The sequence below is a fragment of the Argopecten irradians genome, chromosome 2 (assembly GCF_041381155.1).
Source record: "Argopecten irradians isolate NY chromosome 2, Ai_NY, whole genome shotgun sequence".
NCBI classification, from domain to species: Eukaryota; Metazoa; Mollusca; class Bivalvia; order Pectinida; family Pectinidae; genus Argopecten; species Argopecten irradians.
In genome coordinates, this window is record NC_091135.1 from 8,921,524 (window position 1) to 8,941,406 (window position 19,883).

Here is a 19,883-nt window from a genome sequence, read left to right on the forward strand (position 1 = left end):
GAAACAATATGAGGTTTAGTTTTGAATAATTGTGAAATATATATATATATATTTAAAAATACACAAATGAAAACATAGTTTACATGAAGTTAGGAATGACACAGAGTGTTGAAACATACGAATAAACTATTTGTTTTATTAAAAAAATATGTCTTTGAAATTCCGTATGGAAATACTTTCTTCAAAATACTAGATTTGTAAATATTGAAGCTGAACTTTGTGATACAAGATAGTGTAATGTTCCTGTTTTGTTTCTGGCTTTTATATATGTAAGTATTGATATATATGTACTCCATACTTATATACATATCGAGTATTGTTGTTGTTGTTGTTGTAAACTGTTAATATGTGTTATCATAAATGTATATGCGTTATGCTTTATTCTATCTGCGTTTGTTATTAATAGGAATATGTAACTACTACCTGCATTAGAGGGTGACAATTCCTAGTGTCACCCCGAGGAATCACTGTCACCCTCTAATGCAGGCATTATTTATTTTATTACACCAAAAGTCTAGAAATAAAACAAGTGATCAAGTATTTGCAATCTATTGAAACATTTTACTTTTTAAAGCAAAATTCGAAAACTCACCGTCGGCAGTAAAAATAACATATTAGCTTTCATACTGTACTCAGTAGCGCTTATCATTTTTGCATTCTAAAAGAATACTCACAGTAAGCATTCAGTGAAATACTCTTGTTGTCTTGGCTCCTGCGTTGGTTAAAATCTTAATGTTTTTGCAAGTCTCAGTGAATTTTGGTTTCGTCCCGTCGTCTGTTTACAACATTAACAACGTCTCGAAAATGCTTGTAATCGAATGAAAGCGAAAAGGTGCACACGGAAAGCTCGGTACTTAATGTGAAAAAAGACATTGTTAAACAGATTTATTTGACAAAACTATTAATAAATAACTTCAAATAATATTTGAAGCGTCGCTTCAAACAAACAAATTTGGTGTCGAAAAAAGAAACGAGTGCGCATCTTTTTAGATATAGCACTGTCAAATATACACCATTCACCGTTCCAAGGGGGTTGCTACGAACGTGTCTATTGTCTCATATTGTTCTAAAATGCTAATCGCCGTGTGATAATGTGAAATGCCAAATGTATCCCAACATATCTGAATGCAGCATTCTAACTTTAGGTATAATGATATAAAGAATACGCGATTAATATGTTATAATACAAGTTTGGTTTTGGTGCAAGACTTCGGAAAGTTGAGCTGTGACGAGTCCTTGCCGAGCACCAAAATGAAACGCGCGCAACGTCAATGTATAACTGTTATATATCACATATGCTACTAACGCTATTTCTTTGTAAATTAGTTTATATCTAAAACTGACTTTGATTTAGCAAACTATTATCCCTCACAACAAAAACAGGTAACTAAAGCTCTTTTAATATAGGGATATTAAGACAAAGGGTAGTATATCTACCTATCGTATAATGTAAGAACATCTCAGTCTTGTCAATTGTATTCTTCCAACAGAATACTTTCATATGAGTTACTAAATCTGCCCAAGACGGTAACGGCAACATCGAATGTTAAAATGTTTGAGTTTCTATTTATTTTTTGCGTTTTAAGATTGTAATGTCACCCCATGCAGTAATGGAGGCTTCTGCGTCGGACCACTATGTGATTGTCCAGATGGCTATATGGGGGAAGACTGTGAAGACTTAGGTGAGTTATTTGTTAACTTAATAAAAGGTGTAAAACTATTCAATGTAGATCGGTTTCCCAATATATAATTACTGAATCGTAGAAACAATATTGATGACCCACTACTACATGGGAAAGCTACACAATATGTAACCATTCCTGGATTATTAATATATTTACAAAATGCCAATTCTTATCTGAATATGAAATCTATATCGAATGATATAAACAGATAGCAACTACATAAAATACCGAATTGTTATGGATGCCACAGCGTTTCTAGAATACTTGATCTGATAAGCCCGAAATTTGTTTCTTTAATTTTACATTTATTTTTGATATTCAATGTTTTATTTTCAATTTCTCAAAGCCCTTATATGTTTGAATATAGTTTAAAATATTAAATTGCACATTGCAATGTGGGTGGTACTGACCCCTGTTCATCTGGTGGCACGTGCATAACTATTGATGGATTTGATTCTTGCATCTGTGCATCAAGTTACACCAGAATCTTCTCTGACACGTTTAGCAAGTCATCTGTATTTGATATATTTTCAAATAAACCATTGATGATATCTTCATGAAGTTATTTTATTAATATAATGAATTGTATCTCATTTACCTATTTGGTAATGATTGTATATAACTCCAAATTCTCGAAGTTTACATTTCATAGTTTCGTTAACAGAACCTATTAACAAGCAATATATCGAGTAATAAACAAGACTTTACATGACACTTCTATGCCAATTAAAATCTTTGGAATACTTAATATGCCAAAATAGCAATTATTGTGTCAATATGAAAGATATGTAAGGGTCAAAGAAGTAATATCAACAGGATTTACCAGATGAAACGAGATCCAAAGCTATATAGAAAGACATCAAAAGAAAGCAAATCAACCAAATCCGGAATTGTTATTGTACCGTGATTTTTAGATGTCTGACACTTAAATAAAATAATATTGCATTCTATTGTGTTTATTTCACAGCGTTTCAAGAATAATTTATAAGACAACTGTTGAATGTGTATATGTATTTTTAAACTTGTTTCTACCATAATAGACAGTAATATTAACCTCTCAGGGTATCAAATAAACACAACAGTTGTTGATTAAAGCTGACAATGCAAGTTAAAAACATGCATTTGAAATTGAAAAAAAAAAAATATAACGAATTTTTTTTTTTTCGAAATTGTTTCTGAGACATCCCCTAGTTATGACAGTGTGGTATCCAAGGAAGTGGCAGCCATTTTTCTTTTGCTCTGCTTAGTAACCTTCACTGGCCAACCCCCTATATACCAGCACGGACTTGCCATACGTGCGTTATTCTAAACGTGTCTTGTGTCAGATACACATACTGCACTCACCTGACAATATTTCATTGAAGTAATAGATGAATATGTTGTCAGCTATATCCCAACATATGTCCAATACGAACTAATAAAATACTTCAATATACACAAGGTTTTACACGTACACCGACACGTGTGTGTCCTTGATAGTTGTCGCTCGTTTGGGTCAGTTACGTAGTCACGTGTACATGGTCAGTTGAGTGCATCGAGTACGATGATATACGTGGAGATATGTGGACGGATTATTGTTTGGATTTCTATTCACTTGCGTTAAAATTTTATTTTGAGAATCATCTAAATGACAACTTAGAGGAGTTGACATGTTTTCTTGCTAAAAAAGTCCCATATAGTTTTACAGGTGAGGGTTTTGTTTACCTAGTTGTAGGTTATATACATGAGACTTCTATGTGTATATGTACCTGAATGATCGCACGTGTGTCGATTCACGCGCTTTATGTAGGGGTCGGTAAGTCGTCGGAATGTAAAACAAAAATGGCTGTCCTCAACCGGGGAATGTCTCATAAACGATTCTTGAAATTCGAGTATACTTATCTAAAAAAAATCATTTTAATAATTTTAACTTGCATTGTCAGCTTTAACAATATGTTTATACCACACGTGGTATAGACATTGTACGAATTCTGATTGGCTGACACGGTGAATTTTAACCGACCAACTTATTTCCCAGTGTCACGTTATCTTTTGTCAACGTCATCAATAATCGTGTGACGTCATGCTATGTTGTGATCGCGGCCTGCATTGACGCCAAGATTCAACGATTCTAAAACGGACTTGAACTTGATTGCAATGGCTTCATAATTATTTGGCTTCATATATTATTGATACATCCTATGAACTTTATAGGATGTATCAATAATAAAGCTATAGGAGTTATCTCCCTTATCTCATAACTACACGTATTTAGTGTCATACATAACACACCCCTCCTTAAAGAAAAGAAAGTTTTCTTGAAAAGGAAACTTTCTTGAAATATCAAGTAACGTTTAAATCCTTGATAAAGCATCAGCCAGAATATTGTCTTTCCCTTTGATATGTTTGATGTCAAGATTGTACTCTTGCAAAGTCAAACTCCACCTGAGAATTCTTTGATTTTTGTTTTTCATTTTCCCAATGAATGTCAAAGGGTTGTGGTCGGTGAAGACCAACACAGGCACTACTGTAGTGCAGAGATACACATCAAATTGGTTCAAGGCCAAAATCAACGCTAAACATTCTTTCTCAATGGTGGAATAATTTCTGTGGTGTTTGTCAAACTTTTTCGAGAAATAACAAATTGGATGGTCAATTTGTTCAGTACCTTCTTGCATCAAAACAGCACCAACACCTACATCGCTGGCGTCAACAAACAGTTTAAACTGTTTATTAAAATCTGGAGCAGTCAGAACTGGTGAGTTTGATAGTATGGCTTTCAGTTTTTCAAAGGCAGACTTACATTCGTCTGACCAGACAAATTTGACATTTTCCTTTAACAAAGCAGTAAGTGGAGCTGCTATAAACAGAGAAATTTTGACAAAATTTTCTGTAGTATCCAGCCATACCAAGAAATCTCATCAGCTCTCTCTTGCCTCCAGGAGTTGGAAAATCTATAATTGATTCTACTTTGGCCTGAACAGGTTTAACCTGCCCCTGTCCTACAACATGGCCTAAAAATTCAACAGTTGCATGACAAAATTCACATTTCAATAAGTTTACAGTCAATTTCATGGTAGTGAGTCTTTCGAAGAATTCGCGAATCCCGCGTAGATGGTCTTCCCACGTGTTGTGGTAGTTTATGACGTCATCAATGTATCCATCGCAGCCTTCCAGGTCTGATATCACGCTGTTAAGAAGACGTTGAAATGTTGCCGGGGCATTTTTCATTCCAAACGGCATAACTTTGTACTGGTACAAACCTTGCGAGGTCACAAATGCCGACACTTCTTTGGCTCTTTCTGTTAATGGCACCTGCCAATATCCTTTCAACAGGTCAAACTTGCTAACATACTTGGCTTTGCCAAGTTTGTCAATGCAAGAGTCAATCCTTGGAATTGGATAAGAGTCTGTTTTACTTTTCTGAAGTCAGTACAGAACCGGTATGTCTTATCTGGCTTTGGCACCAGAACACATGGAGAGCTCCATTCACTTTTGCTTGGTTCAATAATATCATTGTCCAACATGTATTGAATTTCTTTCTTTAAGTGTTCTTCTTTCAAAGGATTGACACGGTAAGGATGTTGCTTGACAGGTGGCGCATCGCCTACATCCACGTCATGATAGATAGCATCTGTTTTGCCTGGTGTATCCGGAAACAAATGTTTAAACTCAAGTATCAAATCTTTCAGTTCATTGCGTTCCCTTTCTGATAGATGACATAGTTTCTTGTCCAAGTTCGCGAGCACATCTGAGTTCCGTAACTTAAGACCACAGTCTAAACCTACATCTTGTACACCACCATCTAAGTCTAATTTACAAATATCAGCTGTACTTTCACTTTGTGATGGTACAGAGGCCAAAGTAGCAATAGGTTGAGAGGTCTTGCTCTCTTCTCTATCTACATATTTCTTTAGCATATTAACATGACATAATTGAGTTTTCTTGCGCCTCCCTGGAGTTTGTACAATGTAGTTAACATCATCGACCTTTTTCTCAACAACATAAGGTCCAAAATATCTAGCTTGCAAAGGCTGACTCGGTATTGGTAATAAAGCCAAACTTTTGTCACCTGGATCAAAACTTCTTGCACGGGCATCTTTATCATACCATGTTTTCATTTTTTTGAGTAAGGGCCAAATTTTCTTTTGCCAATTCACATGCTCTTGTCAACCTTTGCTTAAAGTTACACACATAATCTAAGAGATTCACTTTAGAATCTTCGTTCAAAATTTTGTCTTTCAAAATTTTCAAAGGACCACGTACAGTATGTCCAAACACAAGTTCAAAGGGACTGAAGCCAAGAGATTCTTGTACAGATTCTCTAACGCCAAACAACATCATGTGTATACCTTCGTCCCAATCTCTTTTGTTTTCATATTCTTCAATGTCTGATGAAAACGTTCTAAAGCACCCTGAGACTCTGGATGATAAGCACTAGACTTCTACTGCTTGATCTGGAGCTGGTACATGACTTGTTGAAAAATACCAGACATGAAATTCGAACCTTGGTCCGATTGGACAGCTTTTGGAAGACCAACCAATGTAAAGAATTTAACCAAAGCCTTGACTATGTTAGGGGCTTTAATATTCCTGAGTGGAATGGCTTCAGGAAAGCGTGTGGAAGCACACATAATAGCTAAAAGATACTCATTCCCAGACTTAGTTTTGGGTAGAGGACCTACACAGTCTATAATGACTCTACTAAATGGTTCCTCAAATGCTGGAATGGGGTGCAAAGGTGCAACAGGGATTTTCTGATTAGGTTTCCCTACCACCTGACAAGTATGACAAGACCTACAAAAATCAGCCACATCCCGTTTCAACTTGGGCCAAAAGAAGTGATCTAAGATCCTGTTATAGGCCTTGGTCACACCTAGATGCCCTGCCATAGGTACGTCATGAGACAAACTCAGAATATCTTTCCTATACCTCGGTGGGACAACTATTTGATTGACAACCTTCCAGTCTTCCTCGGGAGACACATCAGGGGGACGCCACTTGCGCATTAACATACCTGACTTACGGAAGTAACAAACTGGGACTTTCTCAGCCTCTTCCTCACTCAAAGCCCGATTACACAATAAGGAGATTTCAGGATCTTTTTCCTGTTCTACAATAAGCTCCTCTCTAGACAAAGATGATTTACTCATCATGTCAGCCAAAGAAGTATCCTTGTTAGGAACAACTCTATCACTATCAAAGTCTACAGGATTGCTCAAAAGATCACACTTGCTCCCGACATCCTCTATATCATGAGCCAAGAAAGTGTCACCTAACCCTGGACTATAATGATCCTCAACTACTGCAACATCAGAAACCTTCTTACTCATTGAACGAGTTACAGCACAAGAAGGGAAAATACCAGGAAATTCCTGTTGAATAGTCTCAGCATCATCTGTTTTATCAGGGATACTGGACACTAAGGGATCTACCCTAACTTTCTCTCCAGCCAAGTCATTGCCTAAAATGAGCGACACGCCCTCTATGGGAAGTTCCGGTCTAACACCAATGGTGACAGGCCCACTAACCTTGAAGCAAAACACTACTACCACATGAGGTCTCCTCAGACAAAGGCACTACGCCATCTAATATCAAAGAATGAGAAGCCCCAGTATCTCGCAAAATCTTCACAGGTTTCAAGTTGGTAATATCACTAGTAAGTGAAACAAAACCTTCAGAAATGAAGGGAGAGTACTTCTCCAAGACACTATCAGACTCTGAGCTCTTAATCTCAACAGACACTTTAGAATCTTCCACAATATCACTAAGTTTCTGACTAGGCTTTGACATAGCTAACACAGAAGGAACTGACTGTTTACGCCTTTGCTCCTTACGCTGGAGAGAATAACATTCAGACATAACATGCCCTACTTTCTTGCAGTAATTACAAACAGGACCAGAAGGAGACCCCACACCTGCCCTATGATCTGTTTTAGAATCAGACTTAGTCTTATTACCTAATTTTGGTTTGTCATTAGAAGGGCCACTAAAGGTTGGGTTCCTAGGCTGACCAAATTTACTAGTACCTGTGGTACTGTTTTTGTCTTGAGAACTGTTTTTACCAAATGAGCCTTTGTGGGTGAGAGCGTAATCATCAGCCATTGTAGCTGCTTCGCTAAGTGTTTCAACTTTTCTCTCATCTAAATGAGTTTTTATGTTTGTGTGGACACAACGTTTAAACTCCTCTATCAACAATAATTGCCTCAATTTACCGAAATCCTCATCAATTTCTTTAGAATCACACCACCTATCAAATAATTGTTCTTTTTCTCTGGCAAATTTTACATGAGTTTGTTCATCTCTCTTTCTCGAGTTTCGAAATTTCTGGCGGTAAGCCTCAGGAACTAACTCATAAGCTTTCAAAATAGCTTTCTTGACTACTTGGTAATTTGAAATCTCATCTACAGATAAAGAAGAATAAATGTCTCTAGCTTTACCAATCAAGACACTCTGAAGAAGCATTGTAAGCTTATCTTCAGGCCATTTCATACTATCAGCTTTTTTCTCAAAATGCAGAAAATACTTGTCAACTTCTTTCTCTTGAAAAGGAGGAACTAACCTAATGTTTCTACTGACATCAAAACCTCTGTTTCCTTGTAAACCCCTAAAAGTTAGATTACTTGAACTGTCTTGAGAAGCTAGCTCTAATTCTTTCATTCTAAGTTCTGTTTCAGCTTGAATTTTTTGCTTCTCTAGCTCTAACATCTGATCTCTCTCGATCTCTTTTTCTTTTAATTCTCTTTCAATTTCTTTTTCTTTTAATTCTCTTTCAATTTCTTTTTCTCTCATTTCTTTCTCTTTGTCAATTTCCATTTGTCTTAGTTTCATTTCATGTTCAAGTTCCATTTGTTTAATTTGAATTTCTGAACTGACTGTTTCCTTTATACTATCTAATGCACTAGAGTCAAATTTGCCATTGTCAACAAAATATCTTATAATCACATTCCTAATTTCAGCTTTCCTCAAATTAGTTTTGATATTTAGGCCTAAATGTTTACACAATAACAGTAAATCCTTCTTACTAACTTGCAAAAGAACATCCAGGGATGGCGCTTTAACAAACTGTTCTACCTGCATAGAAGTCATGTTTATCTAGCTGTTGGTTTCAAATGTAAACTCCAAGTTTTTACACAAATTTTGAAAATTTCTTTATTAATTTTTTCAAAGTTAGATTTCACAAATTAAAATATTGATCTCGGACACGAACCCCCAATTTCTGTTACATGAACGAATAACAGAAATGAGAAACCAGCAGCTAAATTCAAAACACAATTTAATTATATATACAATATTATACAGAAATGGTTTACAACATCTAAAGTAATTGGTGGTGGTACAAGGGTAATACGATGATCCAAAGTGTCACCTATCCGTATGCAAACGTCCCGGCACAATCCTTGATCCTTCCAGGTTTCAAATTAACAATAATCACAAATCCAGGAGGAAAATGAATGTCCACAGATGATTTGTAAAGTTCCAGGCAATATGAATAAATCCACACAAAGTGTTGTAATAATCCACAGATAAAGTCACAATAGCTCTCCCAACAGAATCTAACATGGCACTGCACAATTCTTGATATGTCTCATTACAGGTCTCATTACAGTTCTTATTACAGTTCTGAATCGCCTTGGACAGCTCGAGTATATATATAGCTAAACCCTTGTTCAAGAATATTGGAGAACCTTCTACTTCTAGAAATATCTAACTAAGAACAGTAAACAAATAAACACACAAAACTTTCTGGAAATAGATCATTCTAGATCTCTACTTATAATCAACATGTTTACAAACATATTTGTTTATACATGATAATATTCTAGAAAGTTCTATAACCTAAATCAATCATATGAACTTTATAGGATGTATCAATAATAAAGCTATAGGAGTTATCTCCCTCATCTCATAACTACACGTATTTAGTGTCATACATAACAATATGGAATTTATTCCACACTCGTAAGAAATGGATTTAAAGTTACAAAAGTCACTTGGTAAAGCAAGTGTCTTTTGTAAATTTCAAATAATAACTCACTCCTGTGGAACAAATTCCATATCCATCAAACACTCGTTTGAACCTCGGTTACATAAACGGAACTAATTGGCGGGTAAAATATCAAACAATAAAGATATTACATGACTTTTTTTCCAGTTGCAGTCTTTGCATAAAATAAAAAACAAGCAAAACGTCAACATAGCATTACTATGCCAATATGAAAGTTTTATAGAATGATGTAAAAAGAGAACAAATCAATCAAATGTGGAATTGGTATGCCTGTCAGAGCATTTTTAGAATTGTTGTTCTGGTAAGTCGCTAATTGTTGCATACTTTGATTTCACTATTTTGTCGTTTTTAAAACTCGTTTAACCACTATTCTTTAATATCGTGTATACTTTTCAATTGCAGATTGCAATGTGGGTGGTACTGACCTCTGTTCAAATGGTGGCACGTGCGAAACTACTAATGGAATTGATTCTTGTAGCTGTGCATCAGGTTACACTGGAATATTCTGCAGCACATTTGGTAAATCATTTGTCTCATTTACATATCTAGTTATGATTTTATAGAATTTTCAATTCTCGAGGTTCATTTATCATCAGTTTCGTAAACGGATCTTATCGGCGGGTAAAATATCAAAACATAAAAACATTACATAACTTTTTTCCAGTTGAGGTTTGCACAAAAAAAACCCAAACAAAACATCAACATAGCATTACTATGCCAATATGAAAGTTTTATAGAATGATGTAAAAAGAGAACAAATCAATCAAATGTGGAATTGTTATGCCTGTCAGAGCATTTTTAGAATTGTTGTTCTGGTAAGTCGCTAATTGTTGCATACTTTGATTTCACAATTTTGTCGTTTTTAAAACTCGTTTAACCACTATTCTTTAATATCGTATACACTTTTCAATTGCAGATTGCAATGTGGGTGGTATTGATCTCTGTTCAAATGGTGGCACGTGCGAAACTACTAATGGAATTGATTCTTGTAACTGTGCATCAGGTTATACCGGAATCTTGTGTGGCACTTTTGGTAAAGCATTTGTCTCATTTACGTATTTAGTTATGATTGTATAGAACTCTCAATTCTCGAAGTTCATATTTCTCCGTTTCATAAACGGATCTTATTGGCGGGTAAAATATCAAACCGTAAAAAATATTACATAACTTTTTTTTCAGTTGAGGTTTGCACAAAAAAAAAAGAAAAAAAAAAACCATCAACATAGCATTACTATGCCAATATGAATGTTTTATAGAATGATGTAAAAAGAGAACAAATCAATCAAATGTGGAATTGTTATGCCTGTCAGAGAATTTTTAGAATTGTTGTTCTGGTAAGTCGCTAATTGTTGCATACTTTAAAATCACAATTTTGTCGTTTTTAAAAATCGTTTAACCACTATTCTTTAATATCGTGTATACTTTTCAATTGCAGATTGCAATGTGGGTGGTACTGACCTCTGTTCAAATGGTGGCACGTGCGAAACTACTAATGGAATTGATTCTTGTAACTGTGCATCAGGTTATACCGGAATCTTGTGTGGCACTTTTGGTAAAGCATTTGTCTCATTTACGTATTTAGTTATGATTGTATAATACTCTCAATTCTCGAGGTTCATATTTCTCCGTTTCATAAACGGATCTTATTGGTGGGTAAAATAACAAACCGTAAAAATATTACATAACTTTTTTTCAGTTGAGGTTTGCACAAAAAAAAAACAAAAAATAAAACATCAACATAGCATTACTATGCCAATATGAATGCTTTATAGAATGATGTAAAAAGAGAACAAATCAATCAAATGTGGAATTGTTATGCCTGTCAGAGCATTTTTAGAATTGTTGTTCTGGTAAGTCGCTAATTGTTGCATACTTTGATTTCAAAATTTTGCCGTTTTTAAAACTCGTTTAACCACTATTCTTTAATATCGTGTATACTTTTCAATTGCAGATTGCAATGTGGGTGGTGCTGACCTCTGTTCAAATGGTGGCACGTGCGAAACTACTAATGGAATTGATTCTTGTAACTGTGCATCAGGTTATACCGGAATCTTGTGTGGCACTTTTGGTAAAGCATTTGTTTCATTTACGTATTTAGTTATGATTGTAAAGAACTCTCAATTCTCGAGGTTCATATTTATCCGTTTCATAAACGGAACTAATTGGCGGTAAAATTATCAAATCATAAAAATATTATATAACTTTTTTTTTTCAGTTAAAGTCTTTGCAAAAAAAAAAAAACAAAAAAAAAAAAAAAACATCAACATAGATTACTATGCCAATTTGAATGCTTTATAGAATGATGTAAAAAGAGAACAAATCAATCAAATGTGGAATTGTTATGCCTGTCAGAGCATTTTTAGAATTGTTGTTCTGGTAAGTCGCTAATTGTTGCATACTTTGAATTCACAATTTTGTCGTTTTTAAAAATCTTTTAACCACTATTCTTTAATATCGTGTATACTTTTCAATTGCAGATTGCAATGTGGGTGGTACTGACCTCTGTTCAAATGGTGGCACGTGCGAAACTACTAATGGAATTGATTCTTGTAACTGTGCATCAGGTTATACCGGAATCTTGTGTGGCACTTTTGGTAAAGCATTTGTTTCATTTACGTATTTAGTTATGATTGTAAAAACTCTCAATTCTCGAGGTTCATATTTCTCCGTTTCATAAACGGAACTATTGGCCGGTAAATTATCAAATCATGAAAATATTATATAACTTTTTTTTTTCAGTTAAAGTCTTTGCACAAAAAAAATCCCAAAATAAAACATCAACATAGGATTACTATGGCAATTTGAATGCTTTATAGAATGTTGTAAAAAGAGAACAAATCAATCAAATGTGGAATTGTTATGCCTGTCAGAGAATTTTTAGAATTGTTGTTCTGGTAAGTCGCTAATTGTTGCATACTTTGATTTCACAATTTTGTCGTTTTTAAAACTCGTTTTAACCACTATTCTTTAATATTGTGTATACTTTTCAATTGCAGATTGCAATGTGGGTGGTACTGACCTCTGTTCAAATGGTGGCACGTGCGAAACTACTAATGGAATTGATTCTTGTAACTGTGCATCAGGTTATACCGGAATCTTGTGTGGCACTTTTGGTAAAGCATTTGTTTCATTTACGTATTTAGTTATGATTGTATAAAACTCTCAATTCTCGAGGTTCATAGTTCTCGGTTTCATAAACGGATCTTATTGGCGGGTAAAATAACAAACCGTAAAAATATTACATAACTTTTTTTCAGTTGAGGTTTGCACAAAAAAACAACAAAAAATAAAACATCAACATAGCATTACTATGCCAATATGAATGCTTTATAGAATGATGTAAAAAGAGAACAAATCAATCAAATGTGGAATTGTTATGCCTGTCAAAGAATTTTTAGAATGGTTGTTCTGGTAAGTCGCTAATTATTGCATACTTTGAATTCACAATTTTGTCGTTTTTAAAACTCGTTTAACCACTATTCTTTAATATTGTCTATACTTTTCAATTGCAGATTGCAATGTGGGTGGTACTGACCTCTGTTCAAATGGTGGCACGTGCGAAACTACTAATGGCATTGATTCTTGTAACTGTGCATCAGGTTATACCGGAATCCTGTGTGGCACTTTTGGTAAAGCATTTGTCTCATTTACGTATTTAGTTATGATTGTATAATACTCTCAATTCTCGAGGTTCATATTTCTCCGTTTCATAAACGGATCTTATTGGTGGGTAAAATAACAAACCGTAAAAAATATTACATAACTTTTTTTCAGTTGAGGTTTGCACAAAAAAAACAAACAAAAAAAAAACAAAACATCAACATAGCATTACTATGCCAATATGAATGTTTTATAGAATGATGTAAAAAGAGAACAAATCAATCAAATGTGGAATTGTTATGCCTGTAAGAGCATTTTTAGAATTGTTGTTCTGGTAAGTCACTAATTGTTGCATACTTTGATTTCAAAATTTTGCCGTTTTTAAAACTCGTTTAACCACTATTCTTTAATATCGTGTATACTTTTCAATTGCAGATTGCAATGTGGGTGGTACTGACCTCTGTTCAAATGGTGGCACGTGCGAAACTACTAATGGAATTGATTCTTGTAACTGTGCATCAGGTTATACCGGAATCTTGTGTGGCACTTTTGGTAAATCATTTGTCTCATTTACGTATTTAGTTATGATTGTATAGAACTCTCAATTCTCGAGGTTCATATTTATCCGTTTCATAAACGGATCTTATTGGCGGGTAAAATATCAAACCGTAAAAATATTACATAACTTTTTTTTCAGTTGAGGTTTGCACAAAAGAAAAAAAAAAAAAAAAAAAAAAAAAAAATCAACATAGCAGTACTATGCCAATATGAATGTTTTATAGAATGATGTAAAAAGAGAACAAATCAATCAAATGTGGAATTGTTATGCCTGTCAGAGCATTTTTAGAATTGTTGTTCTGGTAAGTCGCTAATTGTTGCATACTTTGAATTCACAATTTTGTCGTTTTTAAAAATCTTTTAACCACTATTCTTTAATATCGTGTATACTTTTCAATTGCAGATTGCAATGTGGGTGGTACTGACCTCTGTTCAAATGGTGGCACGTGCGAAACTACTAATGGAATTGATTCTTGTAACTGTGCATCAGGTTATACCGGAATCTTGTGTGGCACTTTTGGTAAAGCATTTGTTTCATTTACGTATTTAGTTATGATTGTAAAGAACTCTCAATTCTCGAGGTTCATATTTCTCCGTTTCATAAACGGAACTAATTGGCCGGTAAATTATCAAATCATGAAAATATTATATAACTTTATTTTTTCAGTTAAAGTCTTTGCACAAAAAAAATCCCCAAATAAAACATCAACATAGGATTACTATGGCAATTTGAATGCTTTATAGAATGTTGTAAAAAGAGAACAAATCAATCAAATGTGGAATTGTTATGCCTGTCAGAGAATTTTTAGAATTGTTGTTCTGGTAAGTCGCTAATTGTTGCATACTTTGATTTCACAATTTTGTCGTTTTTCAAACTCGTATCACCACTATTCTTTAATATTGTGTATACTTATTAATTGCAGATTGCAATGTAGGTGGAACTGATCTCTGTTCAAATGGTGGCACGTGCGAAACTACTAATGGAATTGATTCTTGTAACTGTGCATCAGGTTATACCGGAATCTTGTGTGGCACTTTTGGTAAAGCATTTGTCTCATTTACGTATTTAGTTATGATTGTATAGAACTCTCAATTCTCGAGGTTCATATTTCTCGGTTTCATATACGGATCTCATTGGCGGGTAAAATATCAAACCGTAAAAATATTACATAACTTTTTTTTCAGTTGAGGTTTGCACAAAAAAACAACAAATAAAACATCAACATAGCATTACTATGCCAATATGAATGCTTTATAGAATGATGTAAAAAGAGAACAAATCAATCAAATGTGGAATTGTTATGCCTGTCAGAGAATTTTTAGAATTGTTGTTCTGGTAAGTCGCTAATTGTTGCATACTTTGATTTCACAATTTTGTCGTTTTTAAAACTCGTTTAACCACTATTCTTTAATATTGTGTATACTTTTCAATTGCAGATTGCAATGTGGGTGGTACTGACCTCTGTTCAAATGGTGGCACGTGCGAAACTACTAATGGAATTGATTCTTGTAACTGTGCATCAGGTTATACCGGAATCTTGTGTGGCACTTTTGGTAAAGCATTTGTCTCATTTACGTATTTAGTTATGATTGTATAGAACTCTCAATTCTCGAGGTTCATATTTCTCGGTTTCATAAACGGATCTTATTGGCGGGTAAAATATCAAACCGTAAAAATATTACATAACTTTTTTTCAGTTGAGGTTTGCACAAAAAAAAAAACAAATAAAACATCAACATAGCATTACTATGCCAATATGAATGCTTTATAGAATGATGTAAAAAGAGAACAAATCAATCAAATGTGGAATTGTTATGCCTGTCAGAGCATTTTTAGAATTGTTGTTCTGGTAAGTCGCTAATTGTTGCATACTTTGATTTCACAATTTTGTCGTTTTTAAAACTCGTTTAACCACTATTCTTTAATATCGTGTATACTTTTCAATTGCAGATTGCAATGTGGGTGGTACTGACCTCTGTTCAAATGGTGGCACGTGCGAAACTACTAATGGAATTGATTCTTGTAACTGTGCATCAGGTTATACCGGAATCTTGTGTGGCACTTTTGGTAAAGCATTTGTCTCATTTACGTATTTAGTTATGATTGTATAGAACTCTCAATTCTCGAGGTTCATATTTTTCCGTTTCATAAACGGATCTTATTGGCGGGTAAAATATCAAACCGTAAAAATATTACATAACTTTTTTTCAGTTGAGGTTTGCACAAAAAAAACAAACAAAAAAAAAACAAAACATCAACATAGCATTACTGTGCCAATATAAATGTTTTATAGAATGATGTAAAAAGAGAACAAATCAATCAAATGTGGAATTGTTATGCCTGTCAGAGCATTTTTAGAATTGTTGTTCTGGTAAGTCGCTAATTGTTGCATACTTTGATTTCACAATTTTGTCGTTTTTAAAACTCGTTTAACCACTATTCTTTAATATCGTGTATACTTTTCAATTGCAGATTGCAATGTGGGTGGTACTGACCTCTGTTCAAATGGTGGCACGTGCGAAACTACTAATGGAATTGATTCTTGTAACTGTGCATCAGGTTATACCGGAATCTTGTGTGGCACTTTTGGTAAAGCATTTGTCTCATTTACGTATTTAGTTATGATTGTATAGAACTCTCAATTCTCGAGGTTCATATTTCTCTGTTTCATAAACGGATCTTATTTGCTTGTAAAATATCAATTCATAAAAATATTACATAACTTTTTTTTTCACTTGAGGTTTGCACAAAAAAAAACCCAAAACAAAACATCAACATAACATTACTATGCCAATATGAAAGCTTTATAGAATGATGTAAAAAGTGAACAAATCAATCAAATGTAGAATTGTTATGCCTGTCAGAGCATTTTTAGAATTGTTGTTCTGGTAAGTCGCTAATTGTTGCATACTTTGATTTCACAATTTTGTCGTTTTTAAAACTCGTTTAACCACTATTCTTTAATATCGTGTATACTTTTCAATTGCAGATTGCAATGTGGGTGGTACTGACCTCTGTTCAAATGGTGGCACGTGCGAAACTACTAATGGAATTGATTCTTGTAACTGTGCATCAGGTTATACCGGAATCTTGTGTGGCACTTTTGGTAAAGCATTTGTCTCATTTACGTATTTAGTTATGATTGTATAGAACTCTCAATTCTCGAGGTTCATATTTTTCGGTTTCATAAACGGATCTTATTGGCGGGTAAAATATCAAACTGTAAAAATATTACATAACTTTTTTTCAGTTGAGGTTTGCACAAAAAAAAACCCAAAAAAAACATAAACATAGCATTACTATGCCAATATGAATGCTTTATAGAATGATGTAAAAAGAGAACAAATCAATCAAATGTGGAATTGTTATGCCTGTCAGAGAATTTTTAGAATTGTTGTTCTGGTAAGTCGCTAATTGTTGCATACTTTGATTTCACAATTTTGTCGTTTTTAAAACTCGTTTAACCACTATTCTTTAATATCGTGTATACTTTTCAATTGCAGATTGCAATGTGGGTGGTACTGACCTCTGTTCAAATGGTGGCACGTGCGAAACTACTAATGGAATTGATTCTTGTAACTGTGCATCAGGTTATACCGGAATCTTGTGTGGCACTTTTGGTAAAGCATTTGTCTCATTTACGTATTTAGTTATGATTGTATAGAACTCTCAATTCTCGAGGTTCATATTTCTCGGTTTTATAAACGGATCTTATTGGCGGGTAAAATATCAAACTGTAAAAATATTACATAACTTTTTTCTATTGAGGTTTGCACTAAAAAACCCAAACAAAACATCAACATAGCATTACTATGCCAATATGAATGCTTTATAGAATGATGTAAAAAGAGAACAAATCAATCAAATGTGGAATTGTTATGCCTGTCAGAGCATTTTTAGAATTGTTGTTCTGGTAAGTCGCTAATTGTTGCATACTTTGATTTCACAATTTTGTCGTTTTTAAAACTCGTTTAACCACTATTCTTTAATATCGTGTATACTTTTCAATTGCAGATTGCAATGTGGGTGGTACTGACCTCTGTTCAAATGGTGGCACGTGCGAAACTACTAATGGAATTGATTCTTGTAACTGTGCATCAGGTTATACCGGAATCTTGTGTGGCACTTTTGGTAAAGCATTTGTCTCATTTACGTATTTAGTTATGATTGTATAGAACTCTCAATTTTCGAGGATCATATTTCTCTGTTTCATAAACGGATCTTATTGGCGGGTAAAATATCAATTCATAAAAATATTACATAACTTTTTTTCAGTTGAGGTTTGCACAAAAAAACCCAAACAAAACACCAACATAGCATTACCTTGCAATATGAAAGCTTTATAGAATGATGTAAAAAGTGAACAAATCAATCAAATGTGGAATTGTTATGCCTGTCAGAGAATTTTTAGAATTGTTGTTCTGGTAAGTCGCTAATTGTTGCATACTTTGATTTCACAATTTTGTCGTTTTTAAAACTCGTTTAACCACTATTCTTTAATATCGTGTATACTTTTCAATTGCAGATTGCAATGTGGGTGGTACTGACCTCTGTTCAAATGGTGGCACGTGCGAAACTACTAATGGAATTGATTCTTGTAACTGTGCATCAGGTTATACCGGAATCTTGTGTGGCACTTTTGGTAAAGCATTTGTCTCATTTACGTATTTAGTTATGATTGTATAGAACTCTCAATTCTCGAGGTTCATATTTCTCTGTTTCATAAACGGATCTTATTGGCGGGTAAAATATCAGTTCATAAAAATATTACATAACTTTTTTTTCACTTGAGGTTTGCACAAAAAAAAACCCAAAACAAAACATCAACATAACATTACTATGCCAATATGAAAGCTTTATAGAATGATGTAAAAAGTGAACAAATCAATCAAATGTAGAATTGTTATGCCTGTCAGAGCATTTTTAGAATTGTTGTTCTGGTAAGTCGCTAATTGTTGCATACTTTGATTTCACAATTTTGTCGTTTTTTAAAACTCGTTTAACCACTATTCTTTAATATCGTGTATACTTTTCAATTGCAGATTGCAATGTGGGTGGTACTGACCTCTGTTCAAATGGTGGCACGTGCGAAACTACTAATGGAATTGATTCTTGTAACTGTGCATCAGGTTATACCGGAATCTTGTGTGGCACTTTTGGTAAAGCATTTGTCTCATTTACGTATTTAGTTATGACGGTGTAGAACTCTCAATTCTCGAGGTTCATATTTTTCGGTTTCATAAACGGATCTTATTGGCAGGTGGAAATATCAAACCGTAAAAATATTACATAACTTTTTTTTCAGTTGAGGTTTGCACAAAAAAAAAAAACAAAACATCAACATAGCATTACTATGCCAATATGAATGTTTTATAGAATGATGTAAAAAGAGAACAAATCAATCAAATGTGGAATTGTTATGCCTGTCAGGGCATTTTTAGAATTGTTGTTCTGGTAAGTCGCTAATTATTGCATACTTTGATTTCACAATTTTGTCGTTTTTAAAACTCGTTTAACCACTATTCTTTAATATCGTGTATACTTTTCAATTGCAGATTGCAATGTGGGTGGTACTGACCTCTGTTCAAATGGTGGCACGTGCGAAACTACTAATGGAATTGATTCTTGTAACTGTGCATCAGGTTATACCGGAATCTTGTGTGGCACTTTGGTAAATCATTTGTCTCATTTACGTATTTAGTTATGATTGTATAGAACTCTCAATTCTCGAGGTTCATATTTCTCGGTTTTATAAACGGATCTTATTGGCGGGTAAAATATCAAACTGTAAAAATATTACATAACTTTTTTCTATTGAGGTTTGCACAAAAAAAAAAAAAAAAAAAACATCAACATAGCATTACTATGCCAATATGAATGCTTTATAGAATGATGTAAAAAGAGAACAAATCAATCAAATGTGGAATTGTTATGCCTGTCAGAGCATTTTTAGAATTGTTGTTCTGATAAGTCGCTAATTGTTGCATACTTTGATTTCACAATTTTGTCGTTTTTAAAACTCGTTTAACCACTATTCTTTAATATCGTGTAT

At 33.9% G+C, this 19,883-nt stretch overlaps 1 protein-coding gene across 1 annotated transcript in view; it reads left to right on the forward strand.

Annotated features, from left to right (window-relative positions):
* The window catches only part of LOC138316419 (neurogenic locus notch homolog protein 1-like), a 57,482-nt gene that overhangs the window by 19,814 nt on the left and 17,785 nt on the right, over nt 1–19,883 (forward strand). The window contains exons 3-22 of the mRNA XM_069258114.1: nt 1,587–1,682; nt 10,075–10,191; nt 10,589–10,705; nt 11,108–11,224; nt 11,624–11,740; nt 12,150–12,266; nt 12,669–12,785; nt 13,185–13,301; nt 13,708–13,824; nt 14,234–14,350; nt 14,754–14,870; nt 15,268–15,384; nt 15,782–15,898; nt 16,304–16,420; nt 16,821–16,937; nt 17,335–17,451; nt 17,846–17,962; nt 18,357–18,473; nt 18,874–18,990; nt 19,387–19,473. Of these exons, the coding sequence (XP_069114215.1) occupies nt 1,587–1,682; nt 10,075–10,191; nt 10,589–10,705; nt 11,108–11,224; nt 11,624–11,740; nt 12,150–12,266; nt 12,669–12,785; nt 13,185–13,301; nt 13,708–13,824; nt 14,234–14,350; nt 14,754–14,870; nt 15,268–15,384; nt 15,782–15,898; nt 16,304–16,420; nt 16,821–16,937; nt 17,335–17,451; nt 17,846–17,962; nt 18,357–18,473; nt 18,874–18,990; nt 19,387–19,473 (2,289 nt within the window). The remainder of the gene's footprint in view (nt 1–1,586; nt 1,683–10,074; nt 10,192–10,588; nt 10,706–11,107; nt 11,225–11,623; nt 11,741–12,149; nt 12,267–12,668; nt 12,786–13,184; nt 13,302–13,707; nt 13,825–14,233; nt 14,351–14,753; nt 14,871–15,267; nt 15,385–15,781; nt 15,899–16,303; nt 16,421–16,820; nt 16,938–17,334; nt 17,452–17,845; nt 17,963–18,356; nt 18,474–18,873; nt 18,991–19,386; nt 19,474–19,883) is intronic.